The sequence below is a fragment of the Vulpes lagopus genome, chromosome 12, assembly GCF_018345385.1.
Source record: "Vulpes lagopus strain Blue_001 chromosome 12, ASM1834538v1, whole genome shotgun sequence".
In the NCBI taxonomy this organism is placed as follows: Eukaryota; Metazoa; Chordata; class Mammalia; order Carnivora; family Canidae; genus Vulpes; species Vulpes lagopus.
In genome coordinates this window covers 47,938,273-47,963,419 of record NC_054835.1, presented here as the reverse complement: position 1 = coordinate 47,963,419, position 25,147 = coordinate 47,938,273, and the positions used below count along the sequence as shown (strand labels likewise).

The following is a 25,147-nucleotide window of genomic DNA, read 5'->3' as shown; positions in this document are numbered from 1 at the left end:
TGCCTCGGTTCCGGTGTCACCTCCAGGAGGCCATTTTTCCTGGTGACCCTGTTCAAACCTACAGACCCCTAGCCCCCACCCCCACTCCTGACCCCCCCCCTCCTGCTGTCCTTCCACGGTGCTCCTCACCCTCTGAAAGAGCATGTCATCCTGAGCTCACGGGTGTATTTATCTAGCCCCCTCGGCCCCCCACACAGAATCTTTGTCTTCTCCCCACCACCGAGCCCCCAGCCCGGGGCTGGAGCAGAGCCAGGCGGGCGGAGGGGACCCCGGAGGAACAGGTGCAGCAAGCCACGTTCGTGGAGCGGCTGTGGAGGGAGGGGGCTGGCAGCAGAGCAGAGCTGAAGGCCCAGAATTGAGAGGTCAGGAGCTCCATGGCAGGGATGGGACGGATGATCCCCAAGGCTGCCATCAGGGCGAGGCCGGTGGCACGAGGGGACAGCCACCTGCCTCACGCCACCGACCCACAGGAGCTGGCGTGCTGGGGGACCCGAGTGTCTGAAGTTGTGGGACATCAACCTGGGTTTCCCCCCACCTACAGCCCAAAGTGCTGGAATATTGACACCCCCGGAGACGTTTCCTGGCCTCTGCTTGTAGAGAAGGATGGAGAATAAAAGAGGATCCGAAAGTTAAATGAGAAAAGAATGGACGAGGCGCAGGCAGCCAGGCAGTAAATTAGCCCTTGCGCAGCTGAGAGGAAGGGGAAGACGGGCGGGGAGCGGCCAGTCGGCACCTGCCGGGGCTCCTCCAGGATCAGCAGCACTGGGCCCCCCCCCCCCCCCCCCCCCCCCCCCCCCCCCCCCCCCCCCCCCCCCCCCCCCCGGCCCCACCCCAGCCGGCGCCAGCCGAGCGGAGAGCACTTGATTAGAGGAGAAGAGCGTAAGCCGAAGGTGGCTCGCTTCCTTTCAGAGGCCACGTCCCTCATCCCTCCGTGTGGGGTCGCGGTCCCATGCCTCTGGCTTTGCAAGAGAAAATGAAGCTGCTGCCTTTCCTGCAAGAAATGTTTAAAGAGCCAAGGCCCGACTTCCCCTTGGCCTCCTCCTCAAACCGTGTGACTCTCCCAGATCTTGTCTAGGAATTCCGCTGGTCACGTTACTCCTCCGGGTCATGATCGGCCCCGGCTCTTAGTTCGCTGGGCCTTGGGTTTTATCAGCGTCGCCCTGTTCTCTGGAGCATCGCCCCCCTCCCCCGGGACGCTGTGGCCCGTGGGGCACCTGGGAGCCCGTCCTGCTTCCTGACTTCCCTCCAGCCCGTTCTCCAGAGCTAACCAGCCCCCTGTGGGTGGGTTAATCACTGGGTCAGTGCTACAGAGCTGGCGTCGGGGGCTCTGGGTTCCAGATGACCCACCCAGGGTGCAGAGATCGGTCCTTTTTCTCACGGCCCCAGTTCAGGGCAGATGTGGGCTTTGAACCCACGGCTGGTCCACATCTCGCTGCGGTGGCTGCTATCCCGAGGGGGGTGGACAGCAGATGTCACTTGGGGTACCCCGAGAGCACCTCACCCCTTATCTGCCACCAAGCCCCCTCCTGCCACCATCCCTGGTTTGCAGAGCCCCGTGAACACTGAGCATTTCCTCCTGGCGTGCTGTCGCTACACTTGGCCTTATGTTCGGGGATTTGTTTAAATCCTGTAAAAACGGGTCAGATTTCGGGAATCTTACTTCACCTTTTACTGGGGAGTGTATCTTGAGAGCGATGACCAGCACTTGCTCTTTTCCTAGCAGGTACTACGTGCCTGTATCTGTCATCTCGTTGAAACCTCACAGTAGTCCTCTGAGGTGGGTGGCATTATCCCAGGTCTATAGACAAAGGCAGAGGAGCCATGGAGAAGACAGGTGACCTGTCCAAGGCTCACAGATAGCAAGCGGCAGGACAGGGCCCCTAAGCCCCAAAGTATGGGTCTGCTGCCCTCATGTCATCAGCAGCCAGGACCCCCTGCTCAGGCTATCACTTACTGTCCTGCTACCAAACACATCTGGAAGGATCATCAGGCTACAAGAGCTCCCAGTTCTGGAAAATCTTGTATTCCAGCTAATAAAACTCCCACGGGCACAAGCTCTGTTCCTAACCCCTAGGTCATGCCTTCACTGCACATACGTAGTCATTTTGTTCACATGCACAGTGGATGTTTGGAACGGCTCCCTGTTTGGCAGAGGGGGCCTGAGCTGAGGAGGATCCCACGTGGGCGCCGTGCAGTGGATCTTGTCTGCTTCCCCGGAACCAGCCACCCGCACCCACCAGCCTGAGAGTGACCGGTGACCAGGGTGCAGTGACTGAGTCCGAGAACCACTAGAAGGGGGACTAGTGGGCAGATGACGGTGCATCACATGATTCTGTGCAGATCCCATCTCCCTCTCTGTTGGCCTCGTGTGTGCTTAATGTCCACCCCTGAGGGAAGCTTCCTATTTGATTTCCACTAGCTTTTTCTTCATCATTGCGTAGTGAACTCTGGCTGTAGTTCTGTTCCTTTAGGAGCCTGGGGTGACATCCATTAAATGGGGTAGTCACAGTACCACCTCACAGCATGGCTTTGAGGATGAGGTGAGTTTTGCCCTGGCTGCCTCCGAGGAAGCACTCCGTACCTGTTTGTCACTTGCTTCAGTTATGTGTTGCTCTGAAACTGCCCCCACACTTAATGGGTTAAAACAACACCCGTGTTAATGCTACGATTCCGTGGGGCAGGACTCGGCAGGGCTTGGCACTGGCTGCCATGGCTCTGCTGCGCTGCAGCATCCAAGATGGCCTTGGGCGGTTGGCTGTTGGCCAAGGCCCCAGGGGTTCTCCTCTGTGTGGTCTGTCTTTCCATGGTGTCTGTCACCACTCAGTGGTTTATGCAGCTTCTTGGCACAGTGGCTGCCTCCCAAGAGGGCAAACACGGAAGCCACAAGTCCCCTTCAGCTTCACCTGGAGTTTAACTGGGTCCCTTCTACCACATTCTGTAGGTCAAAGCAAGTCCCAGAGCCAGCCCAGATTCTAAGGAAGGTGATAGAAATGCTATATAGTGGTGGGAAGAGTGGTCTAGTCACCCCACAGGAGGGCACACAGGATGGGAGGGGCCCCTGAGGCCAGTTTCAGAGGCAGCTGGTTTGGGAACTCTATGTTGGTCAGTGGATGGCGCCTCAACACGGCACCCCAAAAAGGGCAAATCTCAAAGGTGCTGAGGACCCAGACAAGAGGGGACCCTGCCCTGTGTTTTAGACCTGGGATCAGCAGACTCCTTCTGCTAAGGGCTAGAGAGTAAATATTTAAGGGTTGAGCTAATTTAAATTTTAGATTTTAACCAAGGACAAAATCGAGCAACTGTTTTTGCCAAAAGGCTGATAGTCTTTTTTACATTTTTTCATTTTATATTTATTTGCTCACAAGCAGGTCGAACACAAATAGGAGACAGGTTGGATTTGGCCTGCAGGTTGTAGTTTCCTGCTCCCAACTTTAGAGGGTTCTCTCCTGGCCCTCTGCCAGCCTTAGCTCACCTTATAGGGTGAGAGCGACCAAGTCCCCGGGCCTGAGAATTTCCTTCCATGACCTACGTGGGCCTCTTCCTAAGATCCATTCTTGCCTCTGGGCCTATGAGAACAAGATTGGATATGGTTTAAGCCACTCAGTCTGTGGAATTCTGTTCTGGCCACATGAGCTGACTTGTATGGGAAGGTTGAGGTAGTAGGAGAGAACGTTTAACAGTTCACTAGGTTGATCTATAATGTGTATTTAGACATCTGGTATTTGGGCCTGTCTCTGTTCCAATGCCCCCTGCCGCCCCCCCCCCCCCCCCCCCCCCGGCTCCAAATGTTAGAGATGGACTCGTCCTAAACCCATATAGAGTCCTACATTTAGGCTAGGCAAATTATGTTGTAAACCAAGACATATTTTATATATTCACAATCAACATCATCATCTCTCTCACCAAGCAGAACAGGAAGGAGGAGTGAAAAGTCTCAAGGTCAGAGGCAGTCTCTCAGATGTCCTTGGCCAGCTCCCACTGACACGGTGGGCTCCAAGTTGAGTCCTGGCTCTGCTGCGTTCCCACTGTGCATTACTGCACTGGTGCTTGCTTGTGCCTCGGCTTCCCCAGTGGTAAACAGAAGTGGTGCCCTGCACAATGCAGCCCAAGGACTGCACTGAGGGGTAGCTTGGATTCACATTTGACCTCTGCTCCTGTTAGTATCCCAGTGTATCTTGCTGTTGAGGAGGTTCTTGGAAACATCAGGGTGGGAGGAGAGTGTCTAAAGAGGTGTTTGATTTCTTCAGCGTAACAAGGGATGGTAAAAGTCGTGCTAAAGAGGTTGGATAGCCAAGTCAAATTAGGAGGCCACTGCCCCAGCCCCATTTTATTGTCACCGCCCTGATTTCTTCCGTGACTGGCCCATGTTACCCAGGAGCTATAAAGAGATTAGCCCAAGCCGGAGATTGGCGCTTCCTTGGCAGGATCACAGGGACTGGAAATGGGAACACTTGCCCACATGTGACTCAGTGATCATGTCTGCCCCGAGGGTCACGGAAGATCACGTCCCACTGCTCCACAGCACACATCCCAGAGTCAGAGAAATGCCAGGGGCAGGGGCAGCTTTCTGCAGCCTGGAAAGGTGGGCACTTCATTCAGAATTTGATTTGCGGCTCCCTCGGAATGCGCCCAGCCACTTTCAAAGACAGTGTGGCGGTTTCTTACAAAAGTTAAACATAGTCTTTACCATACGATCCAGCAGCCAAGCAAGCTCCTGAGCGTTTGCCCGAATGAATCAAGAACTTATGTCCGTTAAAAAAACCTGCACATGGATGTGTAGAGCAGCTTTATTCATAATTGCCCAAACTTGGAAGCAACCAAGGTGTCCTTCAGCAGGTGAATGGCCAAATAAACCGTAACACAGCCACAAAATGGAATGCTATTCAACATTAAAAAGAAATGAGCTGCCAAACCATGAAAAGACCTGGACGAGCTCTAAGTGCATATTGCTAAGTGAGAGAAGCCAATCAGAAAAGGCAGCAACGCTGTGTGATTCTGCCCAGAGCACATCCTGGGAAACAGCAGAATGTATGGAGATCATAAAAAAGATTTGTGGTTGCCATGGGTTGGTGGAGAGGGAGGGATGACCAGGAGGGATAACTGGGCAGACCAGGGGATGTTAGGGGCAGTGAAATTCTGTACAATACCACAGTGGTCAACGCGTGTCACGGTACATTTTCAAAAACCCACGGAAGGTACACCGCCAAGAGTGAACCCTGTAACATAAGCTCTGGATGATAAGGAGGCAGCAGTGTAGTTTATCAGTTGTAACAAACCTACCACTGTGGTGAGAGATGTCCCATAGTGGGGGAGATCGTACTCGTAGGGGACAGGGAGTATGGGAACTCCGTACATTCCACTCAGTTTTGCCATGAACCTGAAAGTTCTCTTTTTAAAAATGTATTAAAAATCATATAGAGGCACCTGGGTGGCTCAGTCCGTTAAGCACCCGACTCTTGATCTCAGCTCAGGTCATGATCTCAGGGTCGTGAGATTGAGCCCTACTTACGTGGAGCCTGCTTGAGACTCTCTCTCTTTCTCCCCACCCTCACACTCGCTTACTTGCTCTCTCTCTAAATATATATATCTGTGTGTGTGTGTGTGTGTGTGTGTGTGTGTGTGTGTGTGTGTGTGTGTATAGCCTCTGGCCTTTCTCTGCTGCATGAAAGTCTGGGATAGAGCTGGGAATGGGGTCTGTAATTACCAGGCTCTGGGCTTTGCTTCTCCCTCCCTCTTTCCTTCCTTCCTTCCTTCCTTCCTTCCTTCCTTCCTTCCTTCCTTCCTTCCTTCCTTCCTTCCTTTTTTCCCTTTTTGTCTGTAAAGCCAGTATTAATCATTACAAACCACTTCTGTACCAATTATTTGCCTTCTGACCTTTTGGGGGAGCAGGACTGAGGTGGTCCTGCTGTTGGCTTTCTGTTCTCATAAAGTGAACAACCAGGAGGGTAGAAGAGGTGGGTACTATGAGTAGATTGTAAAGCACTTTTATTGCCATTAGAGAAATCATTTCCTGTTCTCCAATCCTAGATAGAGCCACAATTTTTGTCTGAATAGAAAATATTATACTTTGGACTCCAGACTCTCCATTTTCATCTTGTAGCAATTTTCTTTACACTTATATCATGACTTTTGTCCAACGATTTCAAATATTGCAGATATTTCTCATGTGGTGTACAAAGATCCCTGCTGTAAGTTTTACGTTTTAGTTTTATTTATCCATTTTCCTGTCTCCCTAGTTAGAGTCACAGTCCCTGGGCCTAGCAGAGTGCCCAGACCAAAGAAATGTACAATTAGCCATAAACAGTGGGGGGGGGGGGGGGAAGTGGGGAGGGGATGTGAATGAAAAAGGAGAAGCCTGAAGTTTTGCTGCTCTGGTAAAAATTAATTTAATTGCCTGAGAGGGGGATTTTAACGTCTATTTTATTCATTTATGTACCCCCTGCCTAGCAGTGTCCAGCACATAGGAAGCTAATATTTGCTGAAAGAATGAATGGAAAGTTCAGTGGTGATGAGAATTGCTAAGTGTCAGCAATCGTTGCAGGGTATTTAATACATATTGTGCATATAATCTCTCATAGCAGGATGTTTCCTTTGTCCTCCTGTGAGCCAGGTATACTTTACTGCCTTGATTCATTTCCACCTGCCAGCCAGGCCTGGGAGCCAGTCCTTACTTCCGATGTTAGGCAGCATGGAGTCATATCATATATCCAACTCATCTGCAATAAGCACATTTTATTTTGCAAAATACCATTTTATCCCCTGCCACGTTCCGACCAGGAGGATGCTGGAATTCCAATATCACAGCTAGGGAAATGGAAACTCAGGGAGGCTAAGCAGTTTGCTCAAGGTCACACAGCTCCCATGTGGCAGTGAGTGCTGGTCTCCAGAAGTCAGGTTCAGAACATTCACATCACAATGTGCTTGCCACATGGTGGCCACTGGTGTCATGGGCTTGGATGTACCACCCAAAAGGTGTTTGGGAAACCTCTTGGCAGAGAGATGGGGGTGCCTCACCCTTACCCACCACAAAGCTTTCCTGCTTCTCAAACTCTGGTCTAAGCCCGGGGCTGCAGGAAGGGGATGCAGTCAGGAGACCTTGACACTTAACCAGCCCAGTGACCTTCGAGCAAGCCACTTAGCTACTCTGAACCTTAGCTGCCTTTCCAGAATCCTGAAGACACTTTTATAAAGCATCTATCTGTAAGGCTCTCTCCAGCCTTGGCCGTCCAGCAATCCTATAGGCCCTTTTGATGTCACACTTCAGGGATAAGTGGTGCCCAGAGTTTGGGCTTGGGTTAGATCCATTCCTGCTGGTTTTGCCATGCTAGCTGCCAGCCGGGGTTCCAGTGCTGGGTGCGCAGGAGGGTGGCCCAGCCCTGCTGGGGAAGAGTCGGGGGTGAAGTGGGGCAGACAAGCAAAGCAGCCTCGGCCTGATGCGGCAAAGTCCCAGGAGCTGTGTGGCCAGGGTCTGTCGGGCCTGGAGGGAGGGAGCGGACTAGATGATTCTCGAGCTCACAGCCCAGGTGTCAGGACAGAACACCTAGAGGACACTCCACCTTATCTTTTTTTTTTCCCCCAAATGGTACTGTTTTGACACGTGCGTGTTTTCCACCAGGCACATAAAGAAGGCCTCATATGTCCCACATTCTATCCTGGGGAACTTAGGATATTTTTCAAAATGGCCATCATTTTTTTCATTGAAGTAAAATAGTTTTATTTTTGATCAAAGGAAAAGATATTTTTGTTTCCCTGAGACAGTAAAAGGAGTCAAGCATGTTTTATGCATAAAGGCCAGTGTGAATGTGTAACAGAAGCCTGGGAAGAGCCTTCTGCAGTCAGGCCGTCTGTTACGGTGGGTTCTGGGGGGTTGGCGAGTAAACCTAACGTGAGAATGAAGAGTGGAGTCCAGTTAAGGTACAGCCAGGAATGGGAGAGTGAGTCTCCTTGCACACACGTTGCCTTCCCGTGGGTCCTTTATGACAAAGCGTCCAGAGCCAGAGTTTGTGAGTGAAGTGGTCATCTTGGCAGCTTCGATCCTGTTCAGCTGGGGCCAGTTCCCCCTGCCCCATAGCTGTCCGGAGAACCAGAGTTCAAATCCCAGTGCCGCTACTTACTTGCTGTGTGACCTTAAGCAAGCTACTTACCCTCTCTGTGTCTCATTTCCTCATCTTTGAAATGGGATGCCCCTACCGCATAAAAGTCTCATGAGGGCCAAGTGAGCTAACAGAGCTAAGGAGCCTGGCACATAGTGTTGTGATGGTGACGTTGCTTATAGTCATTGTTACTATTGCCAGTAGCATCTAGAAACTGTACACCATTACCCCCCCCCCAAAAAAAAGCTTCTGAAGCCCAATCCCCTTTGGGAGGCCTTTGACTATGGAGCCCTGGCAGAGGGTGGGAAGGTGGGTGGCTTCAGAGCAATTTTCCAGCCACTGTGGCCGCTGGCCTGGTAGGAGATGAGAAGCTGCCCCCTTCCCCTTTTATCCCTGGTGCTGTGAGCAGGCTGGGAGAAAGCTCATTCATATCTTACTTTTACAAGACAGCCATTTGAAACATCCTGACATCTCCCCCTAAGCAGTTGGCTCATGTGAGCATAATAATAATGATCATAATGACAAATAGCAGTAAGGCTGAATGACAGTGGCTCTGCTGGGGGTCTGTCTTTGAAGCTAAAGTTCAGCCTCCCATGTGCTGCAGGGAGAGCTGCCAACGGAGGCATCCTTGCCAAGTCAGCCTCCCCTTTGTGAGGCTCTCTGCTGTGGGAAACCAAATTGCCATGCAGTCCCCCTGGTCTTGGCTGCAAGCCCCCGTTGGCCCACAAGTCCCAGAGACACCTGCTCCTGTCCCCAGTGGGGACAAAAGCAAGAGAGCCTCACCATCCATTTTGTGACCTCTGAGCCTGGCTCTCACCCCAAAGTTGGCTCCCTAGGCCAAAAAGAGCCCAGGAACCAGTGTGCATTGTAGGAGCCCATGAGGGGGTATAGACCAGCACCATCCAGTAGAAACAAAATGCAGGCCAAACTGCATTTAGCAGCCACATTTTGCATATGTGTGGGAGGTTTTTTCCCTAAATGTTTATTATTTATTTATTTGTTTATTTATTTAATCTCTACACTGTACGTGGGGCTCAAACTCAAAACCTCAGGATCAGGAGTCACCTGCTGTACTGACTGAGTCAGTCAGGTGTCCCCTAACAACCACACTTTTAAGAGTTGAAAAAGAAACCAGTGAAATTAAGCTTAATATATTTTATTTAACCCAATAGATCCAAAATATGAATGAGATATTTTGCGGTTTGGGTACTAAGTCTTCAGAATCTGATGTGTATGTCCCACCTCTAGCACACCTCAGCTTGTACTGGCTGCTTTTCCCATGCTCAGTAGCCACATGTGGCTAGTGGCTGCTACTGTACTGCACAGCGCAGGTGTAGACAGCTCACAAGGCACAGCGTAACCAACATCCTAAGTCAGTCATGTGTATCTAAATATTTATCTTCGAATGGGGCTCTCTAACACAGTTTCCCTTTTATAGTGAGATTTGTGGATATTGGTGGTATTTCTTGACAGCAGCTTATCATTGAGGGGAAAGCATGCTTCCCTCTAAAACTGAATTTGCAGTGGTGAGGTTGCAGCCATATACCTTGTAACTTAGATCTTCTGATGTTCATGTTCTATCTAGCGCACAAGCCAGGGGAGATACATTGTGAGCTTCTTCAAGACGAAAGGCTCCAGCTAAATTCCAAATCCCATCCTGTTATTACAATTGAAAGCACTGCAGTGTTCAGCGTGACTTTGTCATCTCAGCCCAATAGCTGAGCTGGCTGGCTCTACGGATTGCCAAATGCTACCACCAAGAAAAAGGAGCCATTGGCACTTGGCATTCTGCTTTGGAAGCCTTGGAGGAAGGAGAGGGTGTTATCAGCGGGAGGCATGAGAGTTTAATGCTGTGCTGTGCAAATAGAAAATAGAAATCAAGTTGGACCAAAATTGATAAAAGAATCAAGAAAAAAAAAAAGTCTTCAGGTGGCCATGGCTTTTAGGATTTGTGAATCGTTCTTATCAGAGACAGGGTTTCTATACCCTTGACCTTGGACAGCTTTCCAAACTCAGGTGGCATTTTCTACCACCCAGGTAGAGGAGTATGATTGTAAAGAGTACTCGGGGAAATACAGCGTGACCACACTCCTCCTTCCCCCTCCGTGCCCCAGCCTGATAATTCCCACAGCAGCACTGTGCCCAGCTCCGCCTGCATTAAAAACAGAGTAACAAAAACACTGATAAATGAAAATAGATTGCCAGGACGGGTTTTAATATAGGTACAGGAACAAATTTTGTTCAAGTGCTTTTGAAATACAGCTACAACTGAAATGATTATTTTAAACCTCTTTAATCCTCAAAGCCCTTTGATTAATATTTTATTAATCTCAGTATGAGTGAGTGTACATGTTTGAAAGCTATAAACTGTATTTTTAAAACAAAAATGTCAGTATCCTGAGCACTACTTATGAACTGATTGGCTCTGGACCAGTCTCTTAAACTTCTTGCTCTGTCAGCTAGCTTTCTCACCTATAAAATGGGAAGAATGCTTATTTCTGCCCCACGGGATTCTACTGAATGTGCTTAGAGCACATTCTGATATATAGTGGATGCTTAACAAGTGTACTTCTTTACTCTCCCAAAGAGAATTTCTGTTGTTCTACTTGGTCCAGACAGGCTTTGATCCAGTCATTTCCTGTCTTGGAACCAGAATGGCAAGCCTCATCGCACGTCATCAGGTAACCGCAGAGAGGCTCATTTTGGTAGGGTTTTTTTGTTCTGTGGATATGTGCATTTTCCAAGTTTTCAAAAAAGAACAAATGTAGTTTTAAAAAGAAATGAAGGCCTCCTTACAGCTTCTTTCCTTGTCATTCTCTTGTCAAGAAAATGAGCTGTGGGATGCCTAAGTGGCTCAGTCGGTTAAGCATGTGCCTTCAGCTCAGGTCATGATCTCTGGGTCCTCGGATTGAGCCCCTGCATCGGGCTCCCTGCTCAGCAGAGAGTCTGCTCTCTTTCTCTTCCTCTCTCCCTCTGCCCCTCCTCCCAAATAAATAAATAAATAAATAAATAAATAAAATCTTTTAAAAAGAAAGAAAATGAGCTATAAAGCTGCCCAGATCTAAACAGGTACCCCCTTATTGCCACCCACATTGAGGCAAGCCACAGGAGCTTGGATTTCTCATCCTGCAAGGAAAAATCTTAGTAATACATTAAAGAAATGGAGAGAGACAAGCAGAAAGTTTGTCTATGTCCCAGGACATTCCATTAGACATCGTGGGCCATTAAAAAAATAACCTAGACCATTTCAAAGTCACATGTGTGTGCAAAATGGTAGAATGGTCATGCTGAGCACCTGTTCAGATGTCTTGGCCTTGAATCCTGGGGCATGATCCATGGGTCCGGGGATTGTGTGTTTTAGACCACAACCCCGGGGTTTTAATAACCCATGTCATGCTTAGAAATTCAAATCAGCATCAATCGCTTCCACAAAGGCAGGTCATAGAATTATTCTAGTACTTCCGAGAGCCGCAAAGGTAGAGGAAGCAGTCGGTGTCGGGTCTCCATGGGCCGTCATCCAGCTTCACCAGTTCCCTGCATTTTGCCAACTCATTTCATCTGTTCCAATCCCTTCCTAGTTTGCTGAAGTATTTAAGAAAATCTAAGATGTCATGTCAGTTCAGCCATAAATACTTCATCTCTCATGCATTTCACTCATAAATACGCTCACCTCTAACTGAAAAGGGATGCTTTTAAACTCGTCACCGTACCATTTTACCACCTCACAAAATTAATGATAATCTCTTAATATTATCTAATATCAAGACCACACTGTAGTGTTCCTGATTTCTTTTTTTTACAGTTGGCTGAGTTTGAGTCAAAATTCAGACAAGGTTCAAATGTGACATTTGATTATTTTACATCTCTTTCAGAATGTCTTGAAACTTCAGCAGATGCATTATCACCACCATCATCTTTGTTACTTTTAGCAAAATCCTATTACGTAGCTTGATTATCTTATTTATCAGACCTTCAGTCTGAATGACCTCTGGCTTTTTCCGAAAATTAAATCCATCTCACTGTCCCAGTATTTTTCTCTAGGGAGGATAATTAAATCTAGCTTCAGAAAGCGCTGTGGCATCTCCAGGTGGATTCAGAGGAGCAGTTCTCAAGCAGGTTTTAGGCAGCGAGTCACGAGGAGGTAGTTCCCAGTGGGTGTGATTTGCAGGACCCTCTCCTGCTGTGCAGAAAGGCATACACGCTTGACTTACCTGTTCTAACACAGTCTTTTTGATTTACCGCTCAATGTAACTGCCGTATGTGTTTTCACACAGATAATCGCTTATCAGCCGTATGGAAAATCCGTGGACTGGTGGGCCTATGGCGTCCTATTATATGAAATGCTAGCCGGACAGGTAATGTGTCACTTTGTTTTCATACTTGTTTATTGCCGGATAATGTGAATGCTTCGGCTCTGTTCGGGCTAGGGTAGTGGGACCCGGCAGCTGATGCTGGTCCTACTTCCCTGACCCAGGTGAAAGAGGGAGTAATTCCCACCCCCACCCCCCCAAAAAAAGGATATTATTATATTCAATAGGCACAGCAGTTATCTCTGGTCATAAAAACCCCAAACTGAGAGCTGCAACCAGGAGCATCGACAATGTAGCTTTTGTATTATACACAAGAGCCCCCACATGTTGAGGCCGACAGTGGCCTCTGTAGGTTTTCAGTGTCTCAAAACTGGGGCTGGGTTATGGCTCTCTGCAAGCTTGTCTGCACAGATTACCCCAGCTACCCCAGATTACCCGTGTGTATAAGCGGTATGATTATCAAAGGAAGAAGACGGTGAAACTTTAAGAGGTGTTTTAATAGCTTCTCCCCATCTCTCCTCATCTCGCCCTTGGCAGTTCACTGCAGTTTTCACAAAAGCCCAACGAGGCTGAACCTCCAGTTATAAAAAGACAAATTTCTCTTAGGAATGCAGCATGCATCAGATAATTGGAGGAATTATGCCTAAACTGCCCCCCTTTTTTAAATACATGGCCTTTGTATCTGTAGCACTGGGGCAAATCACACTAGCTGCTTTAACAAGCAACCCCAAAACCTCAGTGCAGTTTAACACACAACACATGGGTTTATTTTACATTCATGGCACAGCCCTGGGTAGGGGCAAGGGGGGACAGGGAGTACTGATCCACATGGTCATTAAGGGGCAAGTTTCTTGCATCTGTTGTCCCTACAATCTTTTAGGGCCCCAGATTCCTTTAGTGAACCCTCTTTATTCAACTGGCCAATGAAGAGAGAGCAGAAGGGAAGTTTCACAGGATGTCTTAGGGCCAGGCCTAGATATGGCATAGATCACTCCTTCCTGCAGCCCACTGGCCACGTGGCCCCAGGGAGATGCAAAGGGCCGGGGAGCTGTGTGTGTGTGGGGGGTGGGAATGGAAGTACAGTGTACCTGTGAGCTCCGGAAGGGGAAACAGGTTGGGTGAGCACCGGACGTCTGTCTCTTTACCTAACCACCACTCTGTTGTGGGCAGCTTTTTATCATTCCCAGCAATCGAGTACTGGTGTCAAGGAGTTGGATCCTCCATAGCCAAAAGCTTTAGCTAGAGAAAGTGGAAAGAAATGCCCGTGTTGAGCTGCCAAACTACCCCTGAGAAGATCTTTGAATCTTTGTTCTTGGGGGTGGGGGCAGAGGGAGAAAGTCAACCTTTGTGACATGTAACATCCATTGACTCCTTCATTTATCATTCAATATATATTTGTTGAAGGCTTACTATGTCCACAGTGATCACTGTCAACAAAATAGACAGAAACCCTTACCTTCATGAGGCCTATAAGCTAGAGAGAGAGAAACCACAGGTGAGTTAAATATAGAAAATATATAATAGTGATAAGCTAAGAGAAAAATAATAAAGCAGGAAAGAAAATGTAGTGCTGGAGGAGGGTTGAATTTGTAGCAAGGATGGCCAGAGAGGGCTTCATGTAGAGCTAAAGGGAAGACCAGAAAAAAGTGAGAGAATGCCATGTGCATATGTGGAGTAAAAGCATTCCGGACAATGGAAAGAGCAAGTGCAAAGGCCCTGGGATGGCAGTATATGGCCATGTTTAAGAAAGGGATGGGAAGCCACCAATCTGGCCAGAGCAGAGTAGGTTAGAGAGGGAGTGAGAGGCCTGAGGTCAGAGAGGTTGGGGGGAGCCCCACATCTTGTGAGCATGGAAGTCATCACAGACCATTGGGTTTCCCTCTGGGATGGTAGACCATTGGTGAGCTCTCCTTATGTCTCTTTCATTGTCTTACATCTTTTAGATACTAAAGTAGTCTCTTTAGGTATTAAAAGATACGGGGCACTAGCCTACGTCCGGTCATTAATTGAGAAGTGATGTCAAACTCGATTCATAGTAAAATGGTTTGTGATTATTAATTTAGGTTTTTAACCCCAATAAATTATTCATCTCAGGCCAAATACCCCTGTTTGTAAGCACAGAAAAGCAGGTTATCCAGAACAGTCATCAGTGAGACGAGAGTGTTGCCTGCCACTTGAGTCAATTTCCCCTCTTTAGAATTTTGACAATAAAATTTGACTGAATTATCGGCCCCCTGGGAGCCATGCTATTCATGAAGGCACAGAAAACTGAGTTTCCCCTTCTCGATCCCACTTGCACGTCCTGACTCTGGAGTCCAGAAACAAATCCTCTTTTCACTGAGTCACATTTGCATATGTCAACAGAAGAAACTGGGTGGAAATAGAATCTGTTTCCAAGCGAGCTTTCCAAGAGATGGAATGAGCTGACTCTTCATTGGGCAGTAGGATACTAGGGCTTCAGAACCCAGGCCCCCCACACACCACACCCCTACCCGCAGCCTCATCATCTGCTCGAGGAGGTTCATTCCCTCCAGGAGAGTTCAGGATAGCAGCCCTCCTGCAGAGAAGTCCCCTGCATTTTAAAAATCCTGCCTCAGTTGCCTGTGGTCCCTGAGGCCCCGACCTGCAGGTGCCCTCCCCACACCCATTGCGTCTGTAAACATTCAGACACAGTTTTCATTTCCCATCCTGCTTCTCAGACTCAGCCTGCCTGATACAATCGCTTCCAGTCTTCATTATCTGTTAAAGATGGTGACACTCTTTGAATGTGACGTCTTAAAGATGGCCCACACTCGGGCACAGTGGCAGGCTCAGCCGTCGCTCCTCCAAGTCCTCAGCTGTGCCTGTCTCCAACACGGTGTTTTCATTTCGGGACCCACTTCTTCCCCGTGACTCAATGCAAATTTCAATGTATTTCTGGGCTGTGAGTCAGCCGAGAAAGGGTAATGAAGGCTCTGAGCCTGTCCCCCAGAGCCCCCCGAAGCTGCAGCAGCCTCCAGACCCAGCCAAGGGAGTAGATGCTGTTATTGAAAGTAAGATTAATTATAAAGCTGTTGATGGGGTTATGGTCTAGATTTGTCCTCTTTAATCGCACAGGGCTGAAGATGAGCAGAAGAGGTCGTTTATTGCCATTTTCTTCTCGTTTGGTGTATTTATTGTCAGCAGGCAAGGGGGCAGTTATGTAGAAACAGCCTGAGTCTTTCTTCAGTTCCTGGACTGCTTGACAAATATGATTACTTTGGGGCGTAAACAGTATTTACCCAGCACTGTAATGAGCATATTGCGGCTTCAAGCATTCATGGGTATTCATCATGAAGGGACCAGCCCTCTCCTCTTTATGTCTCCTTCTGCCACGGTTATTTATGCTTTGTCTTCATTCCTGATGAATCAGTAATAGGTACTTGATCCCAGCACTTTATCCTGAGTTGTCCTTGGGTGCCCTCCCACCCCAACGCTGGTCACCAGTGATCCGCAGACAAATGTGGCGGGGCCCCAACAACCATGAACTATCAAGGGATTTAGGTTAGGAGTCACTTTGGAGGGGCACCTGGGTGGCTCAGTGGTTGAGCATCTGCCTTCGGCTCAGGTCGTGATCCCGGGGTTCTGGGATCAAGTTCCACATAGGCCTCCCCATGAGGAGCCTGCCTGTGTCTCTCCCTCTCTCTCTGTGTGTCTCTCATGAATAAATAAAATCTGTAAATAAATAAATAAATCTTAGTTTAAAGAAAAAAAATCATTTTGGAAAGAAGTGATGTGGTGGTTCACATCACCCCTTACATGTCTTAAAATCCACAAATTGCCTATTGCTACGGAGAGCACCCCTGGTTCGGAACATTCTTACACCATACTAAGACTGTATTTAATGCATAGCTTAGCTTGAGACACTATGTCCAGATTTGTAGAAATTTAAAAATAATCCTGGGACTGTGGGAAAGAGGGGAGAGAAACAATCCAAAATGGTCCTGTACTCACTCCTCAGCAGCACATTACCTCCTATTGTCCCCAGGCTCAGTAGCTGACATGGCTGGGAAGGAAAGTGAATATAATTATAACTTCACCCTTGACCTCCCTGCAACACTAAGGCCCAATCAGCAATTACCCATAAGAATGCTCCGGGGGTGACCTGGGGAGACTTAACAAGAGGCATAAAAATGTTCACATCCTCCGGCTGCGTAAGCCCACACCTGGGAAATTTTTCCTAGGAAGTAATTCAGAGAAGAAACAAATGACATGCACAGAAATGTTTATAGTAGCATTAGTTATCAGAATGCGGCCCTGGAAGCAATTGTGAATGTACCCACGGACAAATAAGCCCGTCTCTGATGGATGGTGTATCAGCTCCGTGCATTAATCTTGACCTGGGAGTCCCGGTAGCACAGAGAAAGTGTTGCCAACAGCCAGTGAGAAACAAGAGACTCCAAACTATGCATCAGTATTTGAAAATAATACGACAAGCCTATGAGTTCACAGAAAAATAAGAGCAGTTTCTGTATTGGGGATGCTACTTTCCTGGGCCTGCCCTCCCCCAAGAATACATGATTTTAATGCAATATGGGGCTCCGGGGAGCATTTCTCATTCTGAGTATTATGCTCATTCTTGCTGTTCACCAGGTGTTTTGGGTCTTCCTGCCTTCTGTCACATGATGGGACTGTACCTCCCAGCTCACCCGTAATCATGTGGAGCATGCGTGACTACTTCTGAGCAATGAGGTCTGAGTGGAAGTGCTCCAGGGTAGAGCGCTTGAGCATTGGAGAGGGACACCCCAGAGCACCTGTTCCCATTCCACCCCAGCGAGACCAGGATGACAGCTGTGCCATCAGCGTGGGTCCCTGGGTGACCTCTGCTGTCTCACAGTGGACGTGTGGCAAAAGCAAGAGATAAGCAGTCAAAATCAGGGCTGGGAAGTCAGGCCAGGTCTCTAATCCAGAGACAGTCACACTACATGATGACTTGAAACATCTCTGGCCGTAGTGACTGCCCATCTTTCTTTCCAGAACCCCACTACTGTTTGCAGGATACCAAAATGATCTCCCCACACGCACCCTTCCCCCGATGTCCCAGTCAAGCCCTCATTAGGTGCTGGGTGGACCAGCAGCTGAGCACTTTCCAGCAGCAGCGCCAGGGGACCATCCCTCACCATCCACCTGCCGGAGCAAGTGTAAGGGATTGGCAGTGCTCAGAATGGCTAAGAGCCCAAGCTCTGCAGTCAGATGTCTGGTTGCAGATCTTGGTTCTTCCCAGCTCTGTAACCCTGGCCAAAGTGCTTAATAATAGAACCTCAGTGAGCTCAACTGTAAAATGAGATTACTAGTATGTACGTCCTGTGGTGGTTTTGAGGATTAGGGGAGTGATGCCTGCACCAGCTCTCCATGCAGTGCCCAGCACACAGAAACAGCCTGAAAAGCCTGTGTTACTGCTACCACCGCTGTCCTTACTGCTGTTCACTCCCAAATCCTGGCCATTCTTCAGGCTGTGTAGACTCACAGTGGGTGATAACAGAAAGTCAGGGGTAGAGGCACGTGTCCTCCTTGGGACGTGTGGCTAGGAGAAGCCCCAGTCCTTGGGGCCACACAGGGGTGGAACACCGGCTGAAAGCTCAAGGCTCTGCCCCCAAGGACATGTAGTCACAAGGCTTTTGTTCTAGCTCAGGAATCTCATCACACTAGGTGAGCCTAAGGGGCCTCAGAGAATCCTTGCATCCCCAACCTGTAATGATTCACGTTGGATTAAATAGTTCTTTACTGCAGGCTTCTTAGAACCTTTATAATGTAAATGTTACTGCAGATGTCCTGAAAGGGAGGGTAAAGAATGCAAACTTTGACCCAGGAGTATCCTGTAGGATTAATATACTCTGGTTCTTTTTTTTTTCTTCTTTTTAAGATTTTATTTATTTATTCATGAGAGACACAGAGAGGCAGAGACACAGGCAGAGGGAGAGGCAGGCTCCCTGCCCGGAGCCTGATGTGGGACTCAATCCAAGGATCCCTACCTGAGCTGAAGGCAGACACTCAACCACTGAGCCACCCAGGCTCCCCGATATCTTCTGGTTCTAAGGAATACTCTCTGGGGTGTGTCAGGAGCGAGCTGTCCTGCACTTGGCAGGCACACAGAGGGGACTTTCAGGTAAACAGATCAGTAGTAGGCACAGCTCACCTGGGCCGAGGTGGTTCCCATGCCAGAAGACAATTAAACAGGTGTGATAAGCCAGTTCCCCCCAAAATTCCTTCTCCCACATCAGCTGGGGCAGGGAGAGGGGAGGCATCTGCACTGACCTAATTGTCTTGGTTCTTGTAAAGGTTCTTGCTGCCTCACTTGACAAAAGATTCCTGGGGACAATTTGTCTGAGTTTCTCTTTGGAGAAAATATCTCTTAAACTTTTGGCTTAGATTATCTGTGACTCAGGGGGATCCCTGGGCGGCTCAGCGGTTTGACACCTGCCTTTGGCCCAGGGCGCGATCCTGGAGTCCCGGGATTGAGTCCCGTGTTGGGCTTCCGGCATGGAGCCTGCTTTTACCTCCTGTGTTTCTGCCTCTCTCTCTCTGTCTATCATAAATAACTAAATCTTTAAAAAAAAAAAAAAAAAAAAAAAAAAAAAGATTATCTGTGACTCAGCCCCTGTAGGATTCCTGCTGCTAGTACTTGAGCATCACCAGAGAGGCCAGTTGACTCTCCTGGCACCTCTCACTGCAAGGCCCAAGCTCCAAGAGCCCTTTGTATCTGGTATGATGCTGTGCTGTTATGTAGCTTCACCTGACCAGTGGCCTGAAGGGGCCACGTTGAGAGGTGTTGATTGGTCATCCAGGAGCAGCCCCTGTGCCTTGCCCACACCCCGAGCACTATGAAGTTGTAGAGTATGAACACATAGGAAATTCAGAATGAATGGAGCCCCCTGGAGATGTGTGTTTCATAGCTCTGAGCAGAAACCATGCCATGTTTGCTTTAGTTATAAAGATCTCCTTGGCCAAAACTCAGCCACATATGTAGATCACTTATTAGGGGAAATGGGATGTTTTGTGGGTGTCATACCATAGGGGTCCAGAAGAAGTAGATTGCATGATGTCAGAGAAGAAGTGGGGTGGACAGCTAGACCGTCACTCACATCCTTGGGCCACCCTGCCCTCTCTATAGGTGGAAGTGGCACAACCCTCCGCTGACCTGGGTGACCACCTACACTCGCTAGTATGGTGTCTGTGCCCAGCCCACTGGCCTGTGTGCATCCCAGGCAGCATGTTACTTCTGCCCAGGGAAGCTCATCGTTGTGGGCTGTTCCCTGCTCTGCTCAGAGTCATTCACAGGCAGAGTAATATTTTTTTTTTTTAGATTTATGTTAGAAAAAAACTATGAACAGAAGGGGCAGAAGGAGAGGGAGAAAGAACTGTAAGCAGACTCTGTTGAGCATAGAGTCGGATGTGGAGCTCAGTCTCACAATACCACCTAAGCCGAAACCAAGAGTTGGATGCTTAACCAACTATGCTACCCAGGTGCCCCACAGGTGGGCTAATTTTAGTTCTCCTCACCCACCTGCATGCCTTCAACCAAATTAAACATTCTTTATGCCAGGTACTTAAAGCTGAAAAAGAGGCCAATTTATTTCTGTTTCTAGACCAAAAAATAGTAATTATAAAAATAAAACCCAACAACAACAGTGGCACCCATCCCAACCCCCCATTCACCAATACCTGATCCCAAAGTAGGGTTCTGTATAGACTTAGCGTCTTTCCCTTGAGTGGATGTGGCTCCCGTGTGCTGACCCCACACTCCTATTTGGGGCTGGGGGTGGGGAAGGACTGAGGTTGGGGGTCAGATGAACAGATGGGATGATTTGAGTGGTGCTTCAGGGGGAGCACTCTGCTGGGTCCGTTGCTCTCTGTTACTCAGAGGGAAATGTTTGATAAGAAGTGATAGTCTGCGGGCTGCTGCACAGCTGTCTTCGCTCCATGATACAGTTTACATTTAAGCTGGGCTCTGCATTATCGGTGCCCTAACCATTGTCAGTCAGAGTGACAGAGACCCCTCTTTTCCGTGAGAGGGAAAATGCAATGAGATTAAACATACGGGGATTTTCTATTTGAGAGCTGACTCCTGGTCTACCTTTCTTATGCTAAACCCAAGGTTAGCTAAGCCAAAAAGGAACATTAAGAAATTTCCCATAAGCCCACTTATCCTGTGCCCCGCTATCCCTCCAGAGTGACAGGTAATTTGGCCAGACCTCTCGGGATTAAAGACATGATGGAGAGAAAGCTTGAAGGACGTCCTGAGCTCAACCCACTCCTCCTGAGGATCCTAACAGCCCCTTCTAAGACAGTTCATCCGCTTTAATAAAATACCAATACCACCAGGCATCCTTCATCTGGCACCTGCTGGGTACAGGACAGACTATCCTGTTTTGTAGACTCACCAGGAAACCCCATTTTACAAATTGGAAAACCATGTCTTAAAGAGATCGGTTGCTTGCCTGTGGACACCCAGCTAGAAGATGGTGAAGCTAGATTCTGATCCAGATCCACCTAACTTGAAAGCCATGGCCGCCCACAATGCCCAGAATGCTACTATGCCCCCCCCCCCCCGCCCCGTGGGAGTGTAAACCCAATAGAAGAGGAGAAGGGAGTGTCTAGTGGCAGCTAAGCCCCCATCACTGTCATCACACAGGTGTGGGCTCTCTACAGAGCAGCTCCCTCTTGCTCTTGGGTCAGAAGGGCCCTGGGGTGAATTTCTAGAGCTGGGGAAGTCCTTTTAGGCCATGTCCTGATGACCTGGATGCCCCATTCTCAGAATTCAAAGGCACTAGTGTTCTCCACCTGCCCCCATCACTGCACACAGAACCATCTGTAACCTAACTTGATTATAATTAAAATTTTTAACACATAATTACAAGATTAACGGATTAATTATAATTTATTTGCAAATCACTAAAAGCATTACTCAAAAACATTTTGCCTAAAGATTGTTTTGGGTTTCCCAGGGCAGGATAATTAAAGAGACAAGGGGAAAAAGTGAAAAACACACAACCACCGACCTAATGAAAGATAATCAAATAAACCAGCAACTTCACTGAGCTAACTCTGCAGCCCATGGTGCACCCAGAAGCCCCGTGTGTGTTCTTGGTGCTGAATTGGGTCATCAGGCACCACACTAATGAATCACCCTGCCTGTTTTCCCGTGTGTCTCTTTCCTGGAATAGCCTCCCTTTGATGGTGAAGATGAAGACGAGCTGTTTCAGTCCATAATGGAGCATAACGTTTCTTATCCCAAATCCTTGTCCAAGGAGGCCGTTTCCATCTGCAAAGGAGTAAGTAGACCCAGATTTCTTTTATAATCGAGGCCAAGAGGGTCAACAGAGGAAGACTCTTCCCCACACTTCTGAGAAAGGTGGTGGAGAGCCCTCAAACGCACACCTCTGCTTTCAGCCATCAAGGGCTACAGCTTGGTGACATGCAGGACATTGTGGGAAGCATGGCGGCCTGGAGAATGCGTTCTGATCCCCACACTTCCTGGAGCTCTGGCCCAGGCAGCTAATCTCACGGTGTTTTAGTGTCTCCTCCACCCCTTGAAATTGTGCTGTGAGCTGTCAGAAGTAATCTCAGGCCCTTGGAAACGTTCGTTCTCTTCCCTTGCCTGACTTGGCATGCCTTGGGTCATTCTTCATTCAAGTGTCCTTTTTTAAGATGGAGTGTGCACGCAGAAATGGGCACAAATCATCAGTGTGTAGATCAGTGAATTCTCACAGAACAGATAACACCCACGTAACTTCACCCAGGTCATGAAAGAGAATGTTTCCGACACCCTAGGGGCCCCCTCCCTTCCTGTCCTGCAGCGACTCCCCACCCCTGGAGATAAACAGCAGCCCCGCTCAAACCTGCATGGATTTGCCTTGTTTGTTTTGAACTTCACACAAATGCAGTCTTGTGGTGGGTGTTCCCCAGCCCTGGCTTCTTTCCCCCAACACGGTGATCGTAGCATTTCTCCACATTCCCATGTACGTGTGTCCTTCTGTCTTCCATACGCTGCATAATATTCTGTTGGGTAGCCCCACCAGAGTTGGTTTATTCGTGCTACTGCTGGTGGGCCTTTGGGTTATTTCCACTTTAGTTTGGGGCTGTTACAAATAGAAGTGCCCTGAAACGTCCAGGTTTTGGGTTTGAGGGAACATACGAACTCATTTCTGGGGAGGAGATACCTAGGAGTAGAAATTACCGGGTCATGACCTGGTTAGTTTTTAATAGTAAAGTTTTAGGCCACAAAATTATTGTCAGACGTGGCAGGATGAAGCATAACACACTCCTAACATTTTCTGGCTGGTTTGATCATTTGGGATGCACTTAGCAGGTGTCTTCCAAGGGCAAGGCACTGTTTACATATAAAAATAGGGACAGCTGGGCCCTGCCCAGTTTATAATCCACATTTGCCTCTGTCTCCTGCTGTAGATACATGGGAATTAACTAGTCACCTGCTGGTCAAGGCATTTGTTTTTCCAACCATGAGTCTCTGATTCAGGCATTTTGGTCCAGGCAATAAATAGGTAGCATATGATGCTTCTTATTAGCATCATATGAGATACCTTCAGCACACACAATTTTTAGTGATTGTCTACCTTTTCATATCCATATTTTTTAGACATACAGGATGGCAGTTCTAGCGCAGATAGTATATGAAGACACCTGTTTAAATTCTTATGTTTGGCTCTAGGGTCAGATTGTTTCCCTATGTTCCTTACCATAAAAACCACTATAGAGGGGATCCCTGGGTGGCGCAGCGGTTTAGCGCCTGCCTTTGGCCCAGGGCGTGACCCTGGAGACCCGGGATCGAATCCCACGTCAGGCTCCCTGCATGGAGCCTGCTTCTCCCTCTGCCTGTGTCTCTGCCTCTCTCTCTCTCTCTCTCTCTGTGCGACTATCATTAAAAAAAAAAAAAAAACACTATAGAAAGGCCCATACTGTCAACACTACTATACTTGTGAGTTGGGGTCTCTCTGTGCAAGCCACTGATTTCTTGGGGTGCTCCCTGGGCGTCCACACAGCCAGGGCCCATAGCAGAGTTGGCAAAGGAAAGCCTGCATTATCATCCAGCATTCTCTTTTTCTCCTACTTTTAATGTGTGTGGCGGGGGAGGGAGGCTCTTTTTTTTTTCTCTCTTTCTCAGCTTTATTGAGGTGTAATTGACAGACAAAATTGCAACGTATTAAAATGTGCCACGTGATGGCTTGATACACATGTACACGGTGAAAGATTCCTACAACCAAGAAGACATGTCCATCACCTGACATTAGTTTACCTTTTTGTCTTTTGGGGGAAGAGTACTTACGCCCTGCTCTCTTAGCACATTTCAGTTATACAGTACAGCGTCATCACCTCTGGTCACCACGTCACACGTTGCATTCTCTTTCTGCTGCCTTCTAGCTGATGACCAAACACCCAGGCAAGCGGCTGGGTTGCGGGCCAGAGGGAGAGAGAGACGTTCGGGAGCACGCCTTCTTCCGGAGGATCGACTGGGAAAAACTCGAGAACAGGGAGATCCAGCCACCCTTCAAGCCCAAAGTGGTGAGTAAGGGACATGGCCTATTCTTGAGCCGCGGTCTCCCAAATCCCAGCGGGGTCCCACCGACCCTTTTTCTGGAGAGAGGAGGCCAGTCACCCCTGGCCCTGCAGGGTGGAAAAAAATGGCCAGGTGCCAGCCTTGTGTTCAGTCTGTGGTCTGAGCCACAGGGGTTCCTGCTGACTTACAGAGTCAACCCAGACCCGCCACCAGTAGGGTGGCTGCAGGGCGCCCCCCAGAACTGAGAGAGAGCCAGGGCACATCAGCTTTGAGGTGCAGGCTTCACGGACTCACGTGCCCAGTGGGGCTGTTTTCCTTGCTCTGCGTCCTTGACAGGACTTCGCATCTGTGTCCGGCTCTCCTGGGCTTGCTTTGCTCCTGAAGAAGAACCCAGTCTCAGCCAACCCCTATGCAGGCCCTGGCTGGGTTTCCCATGTTGGCCACGGCCGCCACTGCAAGCAGTGTCAGTCCCCATTCTGGCTTTGCCACCTTCATTGAGACTCTTCCCACATGACCCCCATTTTTCCTGTGTATTCCACAAACCCTATGCACCAGGCTCTGTTTTTACAAATCAGCTCATTTAACCCTCTTAACAACCCTGCACAGTGGGTAAACTAAGGCACAGGGGCTGAGTAACTTGCCTGAAGACACGCAGCTGGTAGGTGGTTATTCTGGCTCTGAGATCCGTGTCCTTACCTCATGACACCATCACTCCATCCTAGTGACCGCCGTCTGCCCATCTTCTGACTGGTGGTGGCAACCAGCATTGGCCTTTCTTAACATTTATATCTTGAGGTAATTTCAGAGTCTGTAAGACATGGGGCTCCTGACTCATGCCACCAGGCACTTGGTGGTGCCTCCCGGGGAGTCTGCTTCCCCCTGGATCCCACCTCTGGGGTTAGTGGACCATGCCTTCCCATGGTGCCCTTGCCCCCGAGGCTGCAGCAAGAGCAGCTGTGTCCCACGGTCTGTTGCAGAAGCACCCACATCTGTCTCCTCTAGCAGGTGCTTATGAGCAGGCAAAGGGGACCCTCCTGGGGTGACTGAGTTACTGACTGGTTGGCACCCAAGCTTTGTTCTTTAGGGCAGCAGCTTCCTCCTCAAATACGCTTGTGTGTCCTCTGCTCCAAGAATAAAACTGCTGGTGGGGAGCCCACTTCTACTTTTCCAAGATATTCTTAGCACAAACGGGAGAAAAACTAAAATTAATC

At 48.7% G+C, this 25,147-nt stretch overlaps 1 protein-coding gene across 2 annotated transcripts in view; it reads left to right on the top strand.

Moving 5' to 3' along the window:
* Positions 1–25,147, top strand: part of PRKCA (protein kinase C alpha) — a 396,507-nt gene that overhangs the window by 354,256 nt on the left and 17,104 nt on the right. For both annotated transcript variants that reach the window (XM_041725456.1, XM_041725457.1), the window contains exons 14-16: positions 12,368–12,448; positions 21,586–21,693; positions 23,801–23,941. In XM_041725456.1, coding sequence (XP_041581390.1) covers positions 12,368–12,448; positions 21,586–21,693; positions 23,801–23,941 — 330 coding nt within the window. The remainder of the gene's footprint in view (positions 1–12,367; positions 12,449–21,585; positions 21,694–23,800; positions 23,942–25,147) is intronic.